The sequence below is a fragment of the Rattus norvegicus genome, chromosome 1, assembly GCF_021556685.1.
Source record: "Rattus norvegicus strain SHRSP/BbbUtx chromosome 1, alternate assembly SHRSP_T2T, whole genome shotgun sequence".
NCBI lineage: Eukaryota > Metazoa > Chordata > Mammalia > Rodentia > Muridae > Rattus > Rattus norvegicus.
In genome coordinates, this window is record NC_141534.1 from 262571692 (window position 1) to 262584855 (window position 13164).

General features: G+C 41.5%; 1 protein-coding gene across 9 annotated transcripts in view; it reads right to left on the reverse strand.

The window, feature by feature from the left end:
* Nucleotides 1-13164, reverse strand: part of Sorcs1 (sortilin-related VPS10 domain containing receptor 1) — a 513248-nt gene that overhangs the window by 143226 nt on the left and 356858 nt on the right. For all 9 annotated transcript variants that reach the window (NM_001438077.1, XM_087565405.1, XM_087565378.1 and 6 more), the window contains 1 exon segment: nucleotides 9619-9683. In NM_001438077.1, coding sequence (NP_001425006.1) covers nucleotides 9619-9683 — 65 coding nt within the window.

Sequence of the window (13164 nt, forward strand, 5' to 3'; positions counted from 1 at the left end):
CTTACATGCTTACATAAACATTTCCCAAATAAACGCATTCTGCTCTCATTTGTGATTTGTCTTTCAAGCTAGAAGTTAACGCGGATGAGAGCAGGGCCTTTGCAGCCTTTCTCCATTCCTCATCGCTGCCCAGGAGAGGACTCAGCACAGCAGAGGTAGCCAACAGCGTGTGCTGGGTAAACAAAATAAATACGAGATCTGGAATGAAGCAGTCCTGGCCTGACATCTTAGCATAACAACCATAGGAAAAGCATTTAATCATTGTAAGCCTCATTCCCTTTCCTATTTTAATGAGGGGCATAACAACAGCACCTACCTCTGAGGGCTGAAAACAAACCAAGAGCAACAGCAGCACAAAACAAAATACATGGTGCTTTTTACTGTTGCTTTCCAAAGTACAGGATTAAAGGAAATTCATGCCAACCTGCCAGCATCTTCATGATCCCGGCTTCTTGAAAGCTAGAGTGAGAAACCCTGTAATTTTCCATTTATTAGACGTCATCACTCACATGCTTACAGACTGCTGCTGCGATATCCTGAAAGATTGTAAGGACCCAACAGAAATGGCAGTCTCTGCCCAGAATTAGGGCATAAGTTCTCTGAGCATCTTTGGGATCTTGTCCTTAGGAAGTGCAGACCTTCTGGCAAATGCATGGCCCATAGGAGGCAGAGGAAGTAGTTCAAAATGGCTATGAAGCATTCAAAATGAAAATGGCCGACATGAGTCTATTTGGGTGATGTCATCATAAGATGTGCATTATAAGGGAGGGGTGTATTTCCTTACTTATAGTTTCCTGGTGAGTTGGAGAGGCTAATTATAGGCTACTACTTCAAAAAACATCCTTATTACAAAAGAGTAACACCTTGAATCCAGACACTTGCAATGGGAAATGTGTCCAATTGACCCCACCAGGAAGAACTGTAACTGATTTCAGCTCCTGGGTTCTGTCAACAGCTTGATGTCCTGCTTGATCATGAGAGAAAGGTGAGGGTGCATATATTCAGTAATTGGAAAATGTTTAACCTATTGCAATCATTACCGTAGTAAAATTGGACCCCTAATCCCTCCCAAGGTTTCATCGTATATGCTCCCATACATTGACTAAAAGAGGAAATACATAAAGGTTCTCAGTGGGAATCAGTAAAGCTAACTATTTGCTGGCATTGGAACTTTGCCTGGAATGTGGTTAGATATATATGTTATACTTTGCCCCAAATAAAACTCATGAAGTATTAATATTCTCTAAAGTATTACAAAGAATTGCTATCTTATGAAGTACAGTGAAATCAAATCAGAAAGTGGATCAAATGAAAACCCTCATGTTTATTCCAAAATGAACACAGATTCAAACAATAAGAACATGGCATGTTCGACTGCTCAGCAGATGGGTTATGTTTAGCCTCGTTCATAGGATTCTTGATTGTGGAGAGTCTAAAGAGCAACACAGGAATCTACTGATTGCCCAGCTCTTTATGGCCACACACATTTCAGGACACAAGCTGACAATGTTTAGGGATTTAAAATGCATGTCTGTCTGGCTCAGGGGCTGGACTTCTAACCACTCCCCTTTGGTTGTTGCTATTGTATAAGCATGAGTGATTACTAACTAAATAGAATAAAGATGTGTGCACATCAAAATTGTCTAAAATAGGCAAAGGTCTTTTACTGAGATAGTGATTATTAGATTACCAATCATTGTTATGTGTTTCCATGTATTAATTAAACCATGAAGTCGTTGGAGGCCAATGTCAAATGTAGAGAGAAATTTTTAACTTGACTTTTTGATCACCAACACAAATTGTGTCCCAATGATTTACAAAAGAGAAGTATTCAAGTGATGATGTCTGTGAATAGACATACAAATTTAACCCCCATCCCACAACACAGAGGATTCATAAGCACTGCTTTCACAGAGTTCATAGAGGTTAAGTTGGGAACAAGAAACTACAGAGAAATGACATTTAAATTTTCAAACTGAGATGATAACATACAAGAAATATCCATACATAGTCAAATGAGCCAGAAAAATGAGGAACCATTTTTTTATTGTGTTGAAGAAAGATTTTCCTAAGAAATAGGTGAGATGATTAATTTGTCTTTTAATTCTCCTAACCTGACTACCGTTTCCCAGCAAGGAGATAGATGATGGCCACTGAATGGATTAGCCTTGTGATTGTGTGACTACTGACCACAGTTCTGTTGTATCATTTCTGTTTTTCTTAATAAAGTTATTGCTGTTGCTGTAGAAGTAATTTGTGTTTTCAGTGATATTGGCTCAACACTGGATAACTTGGATAACAACAAACTTAAGGGCGAGGCTCTAGACTCCCTTGCTATAGCATTCAAGCATCCCTATAGTCCATTCATACAGTATGCACATCCTTCCATGTGGACAAAAGCGTGTAATGGCAAAGGACAGGAAACATAAAAGAGATTTCTGGCTTTACCCAAGACAGAATTAACGGGCTCAACAGTGAAATAAATTTGTGAGATTTGCTTTGTTTCACCTCCATTTATAAAGAGCTGGTTTGAGGTTCACTTTACAGCGTTTGGGGGCAATCATTTTCACAGTTGGCTAAAGAACCAGAGCCTGTTTTCCCCAGTGAAAGAGATTGGTCCTTGAGAAATTTGTTACAAGGTTACCTAGCCATGAAAATAGACTCTGAGACTAGTAATTGTCCCTTGTCTTCTGTCCAGACTGGCATAGATCACCACCAGGACAAAAACGCCCAGGTCTCTGACTGAGGCTGCAGCTTCAGAAGTAAACAAGAGAAACAATTAGGGTGGATCTTGGTTCTGTAGGCCTCCCTGCATGGTGTGTGCCCACAGGTGAGCACATATGCTTAACTATGCATACATATATGTTAGCCACGAGAAACATTAAAGGCTATGTTCTTTTCTGCCAAAATCACAATCACGAAGTATGACATCCAACCTCAGAGAGTTATTAGCTTGCTTGGACTCATGCATATGAGAGTAAAGACCCCAGAGTCACACTTTTCTTTAGGACAACATGCCCACACAATGCTGCTCACACACTCAGTCACTCAGTGAGTCTTAAGCTCTGAACTATGGTTTAGATGGATACCAAGGATTATGTGAATCGTGGCTTTTCACGAAGCTTTCAGTACAATGGTCTGGCCAGCACTTTCTCTCTGATGTCATGTGCATATACACGGACATTGATGGGGTAAATTATAGAGCACGGGTTGCTATTTCTTACTTCTTCTTCTGGGTATATAGAAGGTGAATGCACTCGTACCCACAGAGATATGTAAACAGTAAAATCTTTACATTCTGGGTGAGGGTCTGTCAACTTGTCCACATCTCAGTATGGACATCGATAACAAAAGCTATGTCTGGTGGACATGTTCATAGTTTTCAGGGAATGCTTGTATGATTGGTTTGAATCCTGCTTGTTCTTTTCAGCTTTGCTTGCCAATGCAGAAAGTAGTACACTGACAGTGCCACTCTAGTCCCATAGTAAACTACAAGGCATGTGTATTTCAGTATGTAATTGATAAAATAACTGTACCGGTCATAGAACGAACCTTTTCAGCACTCATGTTCCTTCAAACATGGAACTCCTTTGAAACAGAAATGAATTAAAATTGTAATCCAAGGACAGCTGATGACATCAAAATGAAACTTGGATTAACAAATCCAGTGAAGCATTTGTAACCCACATGAGGATGAACCAAACTGTCAAGTGAAGCATTTTTTGTGTGTCAAACCTTTTGCCTTGCCTTGGCAAAAAAAAAAAGATTGTGAACACATTAAAATATAAACAAATTCTTTAAAATTATACTGCCTTGGAATGTACTATGCCAAGGAGACCTGGAATGCCAACCATGGGATTCCCCACAGTACAATGAAAAGATGAAAAAAAACAAAGAGGTTTTTTGGCAAGCAATGTGGGGAGCTAACACAGTCTGGAATTTTTGGAGCGACTGACCAGTAAACAGCCTGGTTTTGATAAATGCACTCTGTACTTGGCTACTCTGAACTCTGCCTTTCTTCCTGTCTCTGCTTCTGTTTCCGTTACCAGCAGCCAAGGATTCTGGTTGTTCTGAGATAGGAACTGTGGGAACAGAAGAGAGAGGCCGACAGGGCCAAGGATGCTTTAGTGTCAATATGATTTTTTTCTTTCTTCCTTTTTTTCATTGAAGCAGGTCATATGGTATGCGTTAATCTTTCATTACAATTAGTAGGCATTTCTCCATGTTGTTTAGTTTTGACAGGTATATCTTCTCAAACTCAATACTTGATGAAATACTTTTATTGAATACATTTCTCAATTTTGGGGTAGTTTTGTACATGCTGCCTTTTCACGAATGAAGGAAAGATGAGGTACAACAGGTAGGTAAATTGAAAGTGACATATACGAACCCTTTTGAGGGTGGAATCTGGGTGGCATTTTGACATTATAACCCCCAGTGTCTACCATGAGCACAAGAATAATGTTAAGTGTAAGAACCTATGCAGATGTGGATGATCGATGGCATTGTAGGCACATTGTAGGCATTCTAGGATACTGGGTTATGTAGCCTAGGAAACCCAAAAGAGAAAAACAGCATCATCCCCCAAACCTCAAAAAGTCTAAAACTCCGTGTAATGCTTTCTCTTATTAGTTTTCTGCTGTGAAACTTTGCTACCGAAGGGCATTATTGCACAGTCCATCTCCACTGGGCATCACTGAGGCTGTGGAATCTTGAACGCCCGTTAAAACAGAGTTCACATCTTAATAAGGTCCCCAGATGAAACATACATAAATGGCAAAGTTTGAAATGCAATGCTTCAACATTTTTGGGCAATGTGGTATGTGAGGAGATAGGTGGTGACACTGTCAGTCATGTGCCCACATACCCATCGGGTTCCCATGCTTGGTAAACTCCTAATGTACACAGAAGAGGTGTGTGCTGCAGACAGGACACTGACAATGCCTATGATCCCTGCCCTGGCAGACTTTACACACTGATGGATGTGCAGGAAAAGTTGGTTGTACAATTATACACGTGAAGTGGAATATTTCTAAGAGATGAAGGAAAATAGTTAGATAATATCAAACATACTGGTTGAAATTATGAGGTTAAGGAAGTTTTCCCAAATAAATATGTATTCCATCTGTGGGCCAATCCATTCACAAAGACTAACCACACTCAGTTGTTCAGAATAGGATAAAGAGAGGAAGGTATCCAGGCAACAGCAAAAGCAAGTATCAGCTTCTTGTGGGAAAACATATAACCTGGTAAGTTAGTTCCAGAAGCTAGAGGCAAACACAAAGGCCTCGAATCAGGGCATGCGGGAGGTACAGGCTAAGGAAACGGGCAGGCACCATGCTGTACTAAACCACGGGAGGAAGCTATGCCTATATGGAAGTCAATGAGATCTTCAGAGCAGTTGAGTGCCTGCTTTTGCTCAGAAGATTTCTCTCTATGCTCTGTAGTAAATCTGAACCTTCAGTTCAAGATAATATCACCTGCTGCAGGGAAAAAGAAGGCTCACTGAGATAATGACAAGCAGAGGGAGAAAGAAGCTCATACTGCTGAGGCCTTCTGTGCCAGCCAAGTGCACTGATGGGAATGTCATACATGCCAGCCCTGCTTGGATGTGCAAGGAGTAAGGGACGGCTGTCAGTCTTGGTCTCAGTTCTGTGCTCCCAATCACAATGTCCAAGAAGATATGCATTCTCCAAAGAGGAAGTAAAATACTTAGAAAGGGAAATATCCCATGAAGATTTCAAATGAAAGCCCAACAAGATATATGGCTTCTGGGACTTGGGTTCCATGGGTGACTTACTTTTCTGACTTGAGGTTACAAGTGCAGTTATCTTCTACCTGTGAATTTATAAGCAGCAAGGAGAGGGAGCTGGTTCTTATGAGAAATGAGCCAGCTCTTTCCGATTCTCAGAAACATGTTAGAAGCAGAACATGTTCACCCTCTGGGTTAGTGCTGGGCATATGACTCCTCTATGTCTTTGCTTTGTAGTAATAGGGTGCACCATTTTTATCTGGGACAGATGTTGTCATTTTCCCTATTTTTACTCCATTAGTCTTCTCCTCCTACATGGCTTTTCCTTTCTCATTCTGTCTGCCACTACCACTTGTTTTATGCTCATTTATGCATAATAAGTAATATCTCAGCAGAGGATCCTCAGGACCACAGCAGGTGAAGGAAACTTGCATTGCTGTTTCTTAAATGGTGGACAGAGAGGTCACCAAGCACAGCACTTCATATGTACCAGCTTTCCTGCTCTCAGCTGAGTGGGCTCTGTGAATAGACACTAACCTCTTCTGCATCCTCTAATCCTCTAAATACCCTGCACATACGATATGTATGTTTTAGTTTCCCCCTACGTAACATGAAATTTAACAGTCTAAAATATCTGTGAAGAGGAATAATTGTGTGAATTACATAAAATACTTCTCTTGTCACAAGATGGTTTGTCCATCAGTGCTAACTTTGAACCATTACTATGAACTTTCTTAATTCTCAGATAAAAATGAGATGTAAAGATTTGAAATGGTATTTTCAAGGTGACATAATAAGTGGTCTTTTTGACCTATGTCTATAAATGGGTTTGGTTCTAGGTTTGCACCTTACTTTCCTGGATATCGTGTACCTAACCACACAATTCTCACTGACTAAAGCTCTTCACTCTGGCATGGCTCATGACTGGGCTCTTACATGACTTATCCTAGGCTGACGATCTCATTGCCCCTCCTGCTGCCTATGGTGAGGCTCACAGGGGCCTAATTCATTTTTACCTTTCTCTCATAGTCTTTTGTGAGAATGTCTAAACACAGCAATGAGGTGTTGCCCGGATGGTGTCTAAGAAAACGAGGACACCAATAACCACAAAGCAAAACCAAAGAAACCAAACCAAACCAGAGCTAGCAACAACAGGATGCTTCAGAAAATGGGAGCTTGGTGCTAGGAAAGTAGCTTAGATGGCAAAGTGCCTGCCTTGCAAGCATAGGGACATGAGTTCGATCCTTAGAACCCACATCCTCCCCCTCCCAAATACCTTGAACATTAATTATTTTCCATGTAGTACCCAGTCAAGTCCAACTCAGCTCATTTGTGTTTGTTTTTTTTTCTCGTTTTTAAATTTTTTATTGGTTATTTTGTTTATTTACACTTCAAATGTTATCCCCCTTCCCAGTTTCCTCTCCGAAAACCTCCATCCCACTCCTGTCCCCTACCTCCATGTGGGTGCTCCCCAACCCAACCACCCACTCCTACTCTACTACCCTAGCATTCCCCTGTGCTGAAGCATCATCACAGGACCAAGGGCCTCTTCTGCCTTTGATGCCAGACAATGCCATCCTCTGCTACATATGCAGCTGGAGCCATGGGTCCCTCCATGTACATTCTTTGGTTGGTGGTTTAGTCCCTTGAAGCTCTGGGAGGTCAGATTGGTTGATATTGTCCTGCCGTTTTTAACCATTTGTTTGTTTATTTACTTTACATCCCAGTCAGAAGTCCCTCCCTCCTCTCTTTCCAGTCCTACCTGTACAAGTACCTCTCCCCATGACCCCCTCTTCTAGAGAAGAGGAAACTCCCCTTGAGTACCATCCAGTTCTCAGACACCCAGTGTCTGCAGGACTCTTACTGAGGCCCAACCTGGCAATCTAGTTAGGGGGAGGGAATACAATGGCAGGCAACAGCGTTAGAGACAGCCTCTGTTACAGTTGTTAGAAGACCCACATGAAGACCAAGCTACACATCTGTTCCACATATGTACAGTGACTAGGTGGAAATGGGTTGGAGAAGGGGTGAGGAGGATTATGGGAATCAGGTGTGGGGAGGGGAGAAAAAGCAGCCTGGGAGTGAGACTAGAAAATGGGGGGCGGGCATCTCTGTGATTACCTAGAGACCTGGGATGGGGGCTGCTCTGGAGAATCTATGAGGGTGGCCCTAGCGGAGATTCCTACCAGTGGGGGATATAGAGTCCAAAGTGGTCATCTTCTGCAGTCAGAAGGGAATTACATTAGAGGGAGGAGGACATCAACCTACTCACAAAACTCAACCCCAAATTTGTCCTGCCTACAAGATGAGCAGGGATAAAGATGGAGGAGAGACTGAGAGAACAGCCAACCAATGACTAGTCCAAGTTGAGACTCATCCCATGGTAGAGAGCCAACTCCTGATACAATTAATGATACTTTGCTGTGCTTGTAGACAGGAACCTAGCACAGCTGCCATCTTGGAGGCTTCATCAAGCAGTGGATGGAAACAGATAGAGAGACCCACAGTCAAACATCAGAAAGACCGCATGGAGACTTGGGGGAAGAGTAGGAGATAGAATTCAATGAGCCAGAGGGGTCAAGGACACCAAAAGATGACCTTCAGAGTCAACTAACATGGGCCCATAGGTGCTCACAGAGACTGAATTACCAACCACAGAACCTATGTTTTAACAGAAGTTGGGCATGGGTGGTTTCAGACTTGTGCTCCTGGTACTGGGGAGATGGTGACAGGTAGATCTCAGGACTTGGCTTTCCAGCTGACTGAGCCTACTTGAGCATTTCCAGGACAGTAAGAGACCTTGTCTCATAAAAAGTGAGTGTGCACATACAGTGTGTGCATATGTGTGTTGAGGGTGGGGAGTTGTAGAGCTGTCTTAATGGTATCTAGCAAAGGGTCCTATTTCGGTTCCAAAAATCCATGTTTTAGATGTTTTTTTTGGCTTACTAGTACTTAGTATTGTGATAAAATGCCATGACCAGAAGAAAGATGAAGAGGAAAGGGTTTATTTCCCTCACAGTTCCTTATAACAGTATATAAGCAAAGACAGTAAGGAAGGAACTCACACAGGGCAGGAATATGGAGGCAGGACCTGATGCAGAGGTGAGGTTGGAGTGTTGCTTACTGCCTTGTTCCCCATGCCTTGCTCAGCCTGGTTTCTAACAGAACCTAGGACCACCAGCCCATCCGTAGCTACACTGCAAATGGGCTGGGCCCTCCATGAATCACTAATTCATAAGATACCCTACAGGCCTGCCACAGACTGATATTATGAAGACATTTTCTCAATTGAGACTCCGTTCTCGCTGATGACTCTGGCTTGCATCAAGTTGATATAAAATTAGCCAGTACAGTAGCTCACAACAGTGCTTAACTCAAGGGTGTCCAATGGTTTCTTCTGACCTCCCCATGCACCAGGCACACATGTGACACACATACACTCATGAAGACAAAATACTCATATGCATAAAGTAAAAATACATTTTTTTGAAAATCCATTACAAAAGGCAGGTAGCAATGAGGAATTCCAAGGTTGTCCTCTGTGTCTATGTGCCTGTCACTGTGCTCCAGGTGAATCCAGAGTATTAGAATTTTCGATCAGGGCATATTCATGGGGTTAGGAGTGGTTCCTGTATTGCATCTATCCAAACAGAAATTAATCTGTATATATACAGAGGTAGATTTATAAATCTGTGCGAAATCATGTTTTATGACAACTATTAAGCAAACTCTGGGTTCCTGGGCACAGGAGTCATCCACATCCCCAAATGACCTGGATGGTCACTCCTGTAGCTGCAGACTCGGTTCATAACTTACTGACAGAACTAATACCACCAGGAACATGGGGACGTAGTTGATTTACTTACGACCATCTACGGTCCTGGCCTCGAGATGCACAAGGTCTGGTTCTTTGTTCGACCCCAGCACAGACCTAAAAGATGGCAAAACATAAAAAGGAACATTTCACATTAATAACTTCACACATACCTCAGTGAATCCCACAGGCTCTTAATGCCTGCAGGTTTCTGAGACCATAATCCTGGGAACATTTCCACTCTGTTTATGTCTAATGCTTGACAGCAAAATTTCCCCTTGAAATAATAACAAGAATGAATCCTTTATTTGACTATGGCCAGGCTGAACTCGAGTTAGGACACTGTGTTTCCTGTATCTCAGATTGGAAACATGTTCTACAGAAGAATATACACATTCATTTTTACCACCACATCACCAGATGCATATTGGAGTTGACAGACTCATCAGGCAGATATCTGGCAGACTGCTTTAGATTGTTGACTTGCACAGGGACTCAGAGCAAACTAATCTAATTAGAGTTTGACCCTTCAAATTTACAGAATCCTATGAAGTTTTGTTTACATCAATGTGATACAACTGGCTTTTAAAAACAAAACACAAAACAAAAGCACCTGTAGCCGTGGCCATTCTCAGCAGCTGCACGATATAACTAAAAGACAAAAATGTAAATGTCTCTCAAATTCTACTGTCCTAAATCCATATATTGATGTCAAACTAAAACCTATTTTAGACCCCTTAGAGGGCACACCAAATAGAAAATGATCATTCTGTTACATAAATAAGAGACAATCTCACTATACACCCAGAATTTTCACAGAGCAGGATCACTTAAACAGAAGTACATTTGTGTTTCATTTTAAGCAGGATTTGTGGAATGATTCCATTTCTGTGAAGGAAAGAGTCAGGTTCTTCAAAACTGGTCCAGCAGTCTGCCTCCAGCATCCTTGGAGACGGAGAGTTCAAACGTGCACATCCCTTCAGGACTTAATGCGGAGCCTCAAACTGTACATGCGGGCTTCATCTCATTCTCACTGCCAGGTGGTGAGACGCACTAAAACGCTTTGCCACTCCTAAAGTGCCACACGCATTACACACTCCTCTGTGAGCCTCCGAACGGTTCTGCTGGTAGTTTGCAGTACTCCACTCCAGCCCCATTGTGTGTCACAGAGTCTTTCTTAAAATACAATAGAAAAGCCATGTCTGCTAAATATACCCTACTTACAAGGATAGCATTTTCTATTAACAAAGTTTACTTTTGTGTAAACCCTTTAAAATATGACATAGATTTTGCCATAAAATTGCATCATGGGTTTCATAGATGTGAGAGTAGCATATTCCACCAACAAGCATTTACATACATAAAACACAGGTACACAAAAACGCACACACACAGACACACACACACATACACAATATGTGTGTGGGGAAACACACATAAACATATGCATATGACAAATATATTTACTGGAAGAATTTTTTGACCATTTATACTCATAGGTCTTGTCGTATCATAGTAAAATTGAAAATGTGGAATATAAAAAGGGGGAAAACAAGGATGAAAAGAAAAAAAGGATTAAAAGAGGAAGGAAGTGGGAGAATGAAAAAGTACAAAGGTCAACAGATTCAATAAAAGAAGTAAATTAATCAGAGTCTTAGAGGCATTCAAAGAACTCTTTTCATTTGAAACAATTTCTCCACCTCAGAGTCTGAAGCCTCAGTAGCTTAGCTGCTCTTCATTTTCACAAAAGCAGTCTCCTTGAGGACCTATTATCATCACAGTCAGTAAGATTTCTCTGATTGATACATGGCCTGAAACTCAAAGTCCATGTTCTAAACATTAAATCCTGCTTTCTTCTTCAAGGAAGCAGACGTTTCCTAATAAGGCATTTATCATTTCACTCAAAGAAACCTGTAAAATTAATTTGCATGCTTGGCATCACTGGAAATAGCTTGAATACATGCAGAAGGTGACCTCTCCACTGTCACTCTGGTTAAATATCATGGGGACTGCCAGGCCATAAGCATTGTTCTCCATCTCCCAACACAGAGATGGTGCTCGAATCTACAGGCGATCTCCTCTGACAGGATCTCAAGCCGTGAGCATTAAAAATGAAGGAGGGATTGGGGAGTGGCTCCATGGGTAAGAGATTTTTCTTTACCTGTAGGAGTACCTGAGTTTGAATTCCCACTGCACTTGTAAAAAGCCAAGCATAGCTTCACATGCATATAACATGCACAGCGTTGGGGGTGGAGAAAAGTAGACTCAGAGAGCCCCATGGCAAGGGCAGCCTAGGTTAAACATCCAACCTTCCAGGCCCTTCTTCAAGGCAATGTGACTGAGAGTGGTAGAGGGAGAAACAGGATATCCTGTTCAGGCACCCACTACACACTCACTTATATATACCACACACTCAGTATGCTACACACACACACACACACACACACACACACACACACACACACACACAGAGGAAACAACCTCTTCTACGTGATTGTACTAATGTATGAACAGGAAGGACATGGGAAATACTGGTAGAGTAGTTAATATTTTCTCTACAAATATATGATGTTGCTCCATCTTGGAAACTCTGAAAAAATGCTTCTGTAAAGCATGAAAAACAATGGTCCAAAATTACTGAATTAAAGGTTTAATTTACCCCATCGTAGCTCAGTTATGAAAGTTTCTTCCTCTTTGCACTAACTCCTTCAAGCCCATGTCCAGTGATATATCTACCTAGAAGCCTCCAACCCCTTCCTTTTTTATTTGCCTTCACAACTCTTATTGCTGGAACTCAGTTATAGATGACTGAATTTAAAGTTATTTTTCCTAGGTCGGTGCTCACTTAGGTGAGTCAGTTATCCCTTCAAGACTTCTAAACCCTGTTTATATTTTAGATATTTTTTAATGTAAAAAACAATATTTCTGGGGGTACACACACACACACACACACACACACACACACACACAAATCCTCACCTGATTTTATGTGGACTGATACATTAGGCCTATCATCACAGATACTTGAGAGTCTAAGGCCAGAAGGATCAGAAGTTCCAGGCTAGCCTGGTCAATGTTGTGAGTGGTATGGAAGTTTAGCTCATAGCTGAAAGACAGCACAAGTCTGTCTGGCAGATGTGAGGTCTCTGGATTAACTCCAAGGACCCCACCCAAAGTATCCTTCAGTTCTAAGGTAAGGGCTCAGAGGCATTGCTGGGTTTGTTCTGTTCTATCATTTCATTTCATTTGAAGAGAACAGTAGGGAAGTTAATAATCACCGATGAGGCTAAAAGCAATGGTGGCGTTATAAACTTTTGGGGAGAGCATGGGTGTCCACTAATAGAAATGATGTGCGAAAAGTATTTGTTTCCACAGATCAAGAGTCACAAAAAGTGAACATGTAGTAGTGCAACAACTGGACAGCATCTGCATAAAAAAACAAAATTCACTTATTTACACATTCAGCATTCCAAGCTCCTGATGAATAAAATCAAAAGCCACCACATTCTTCTCATCAAGAGTTCAGAATTACAGATGAATGGGAAAAGGGTTTCAACATTTGGGGTGCATTGGTACACCCAGGAAAAAAAATGATTCT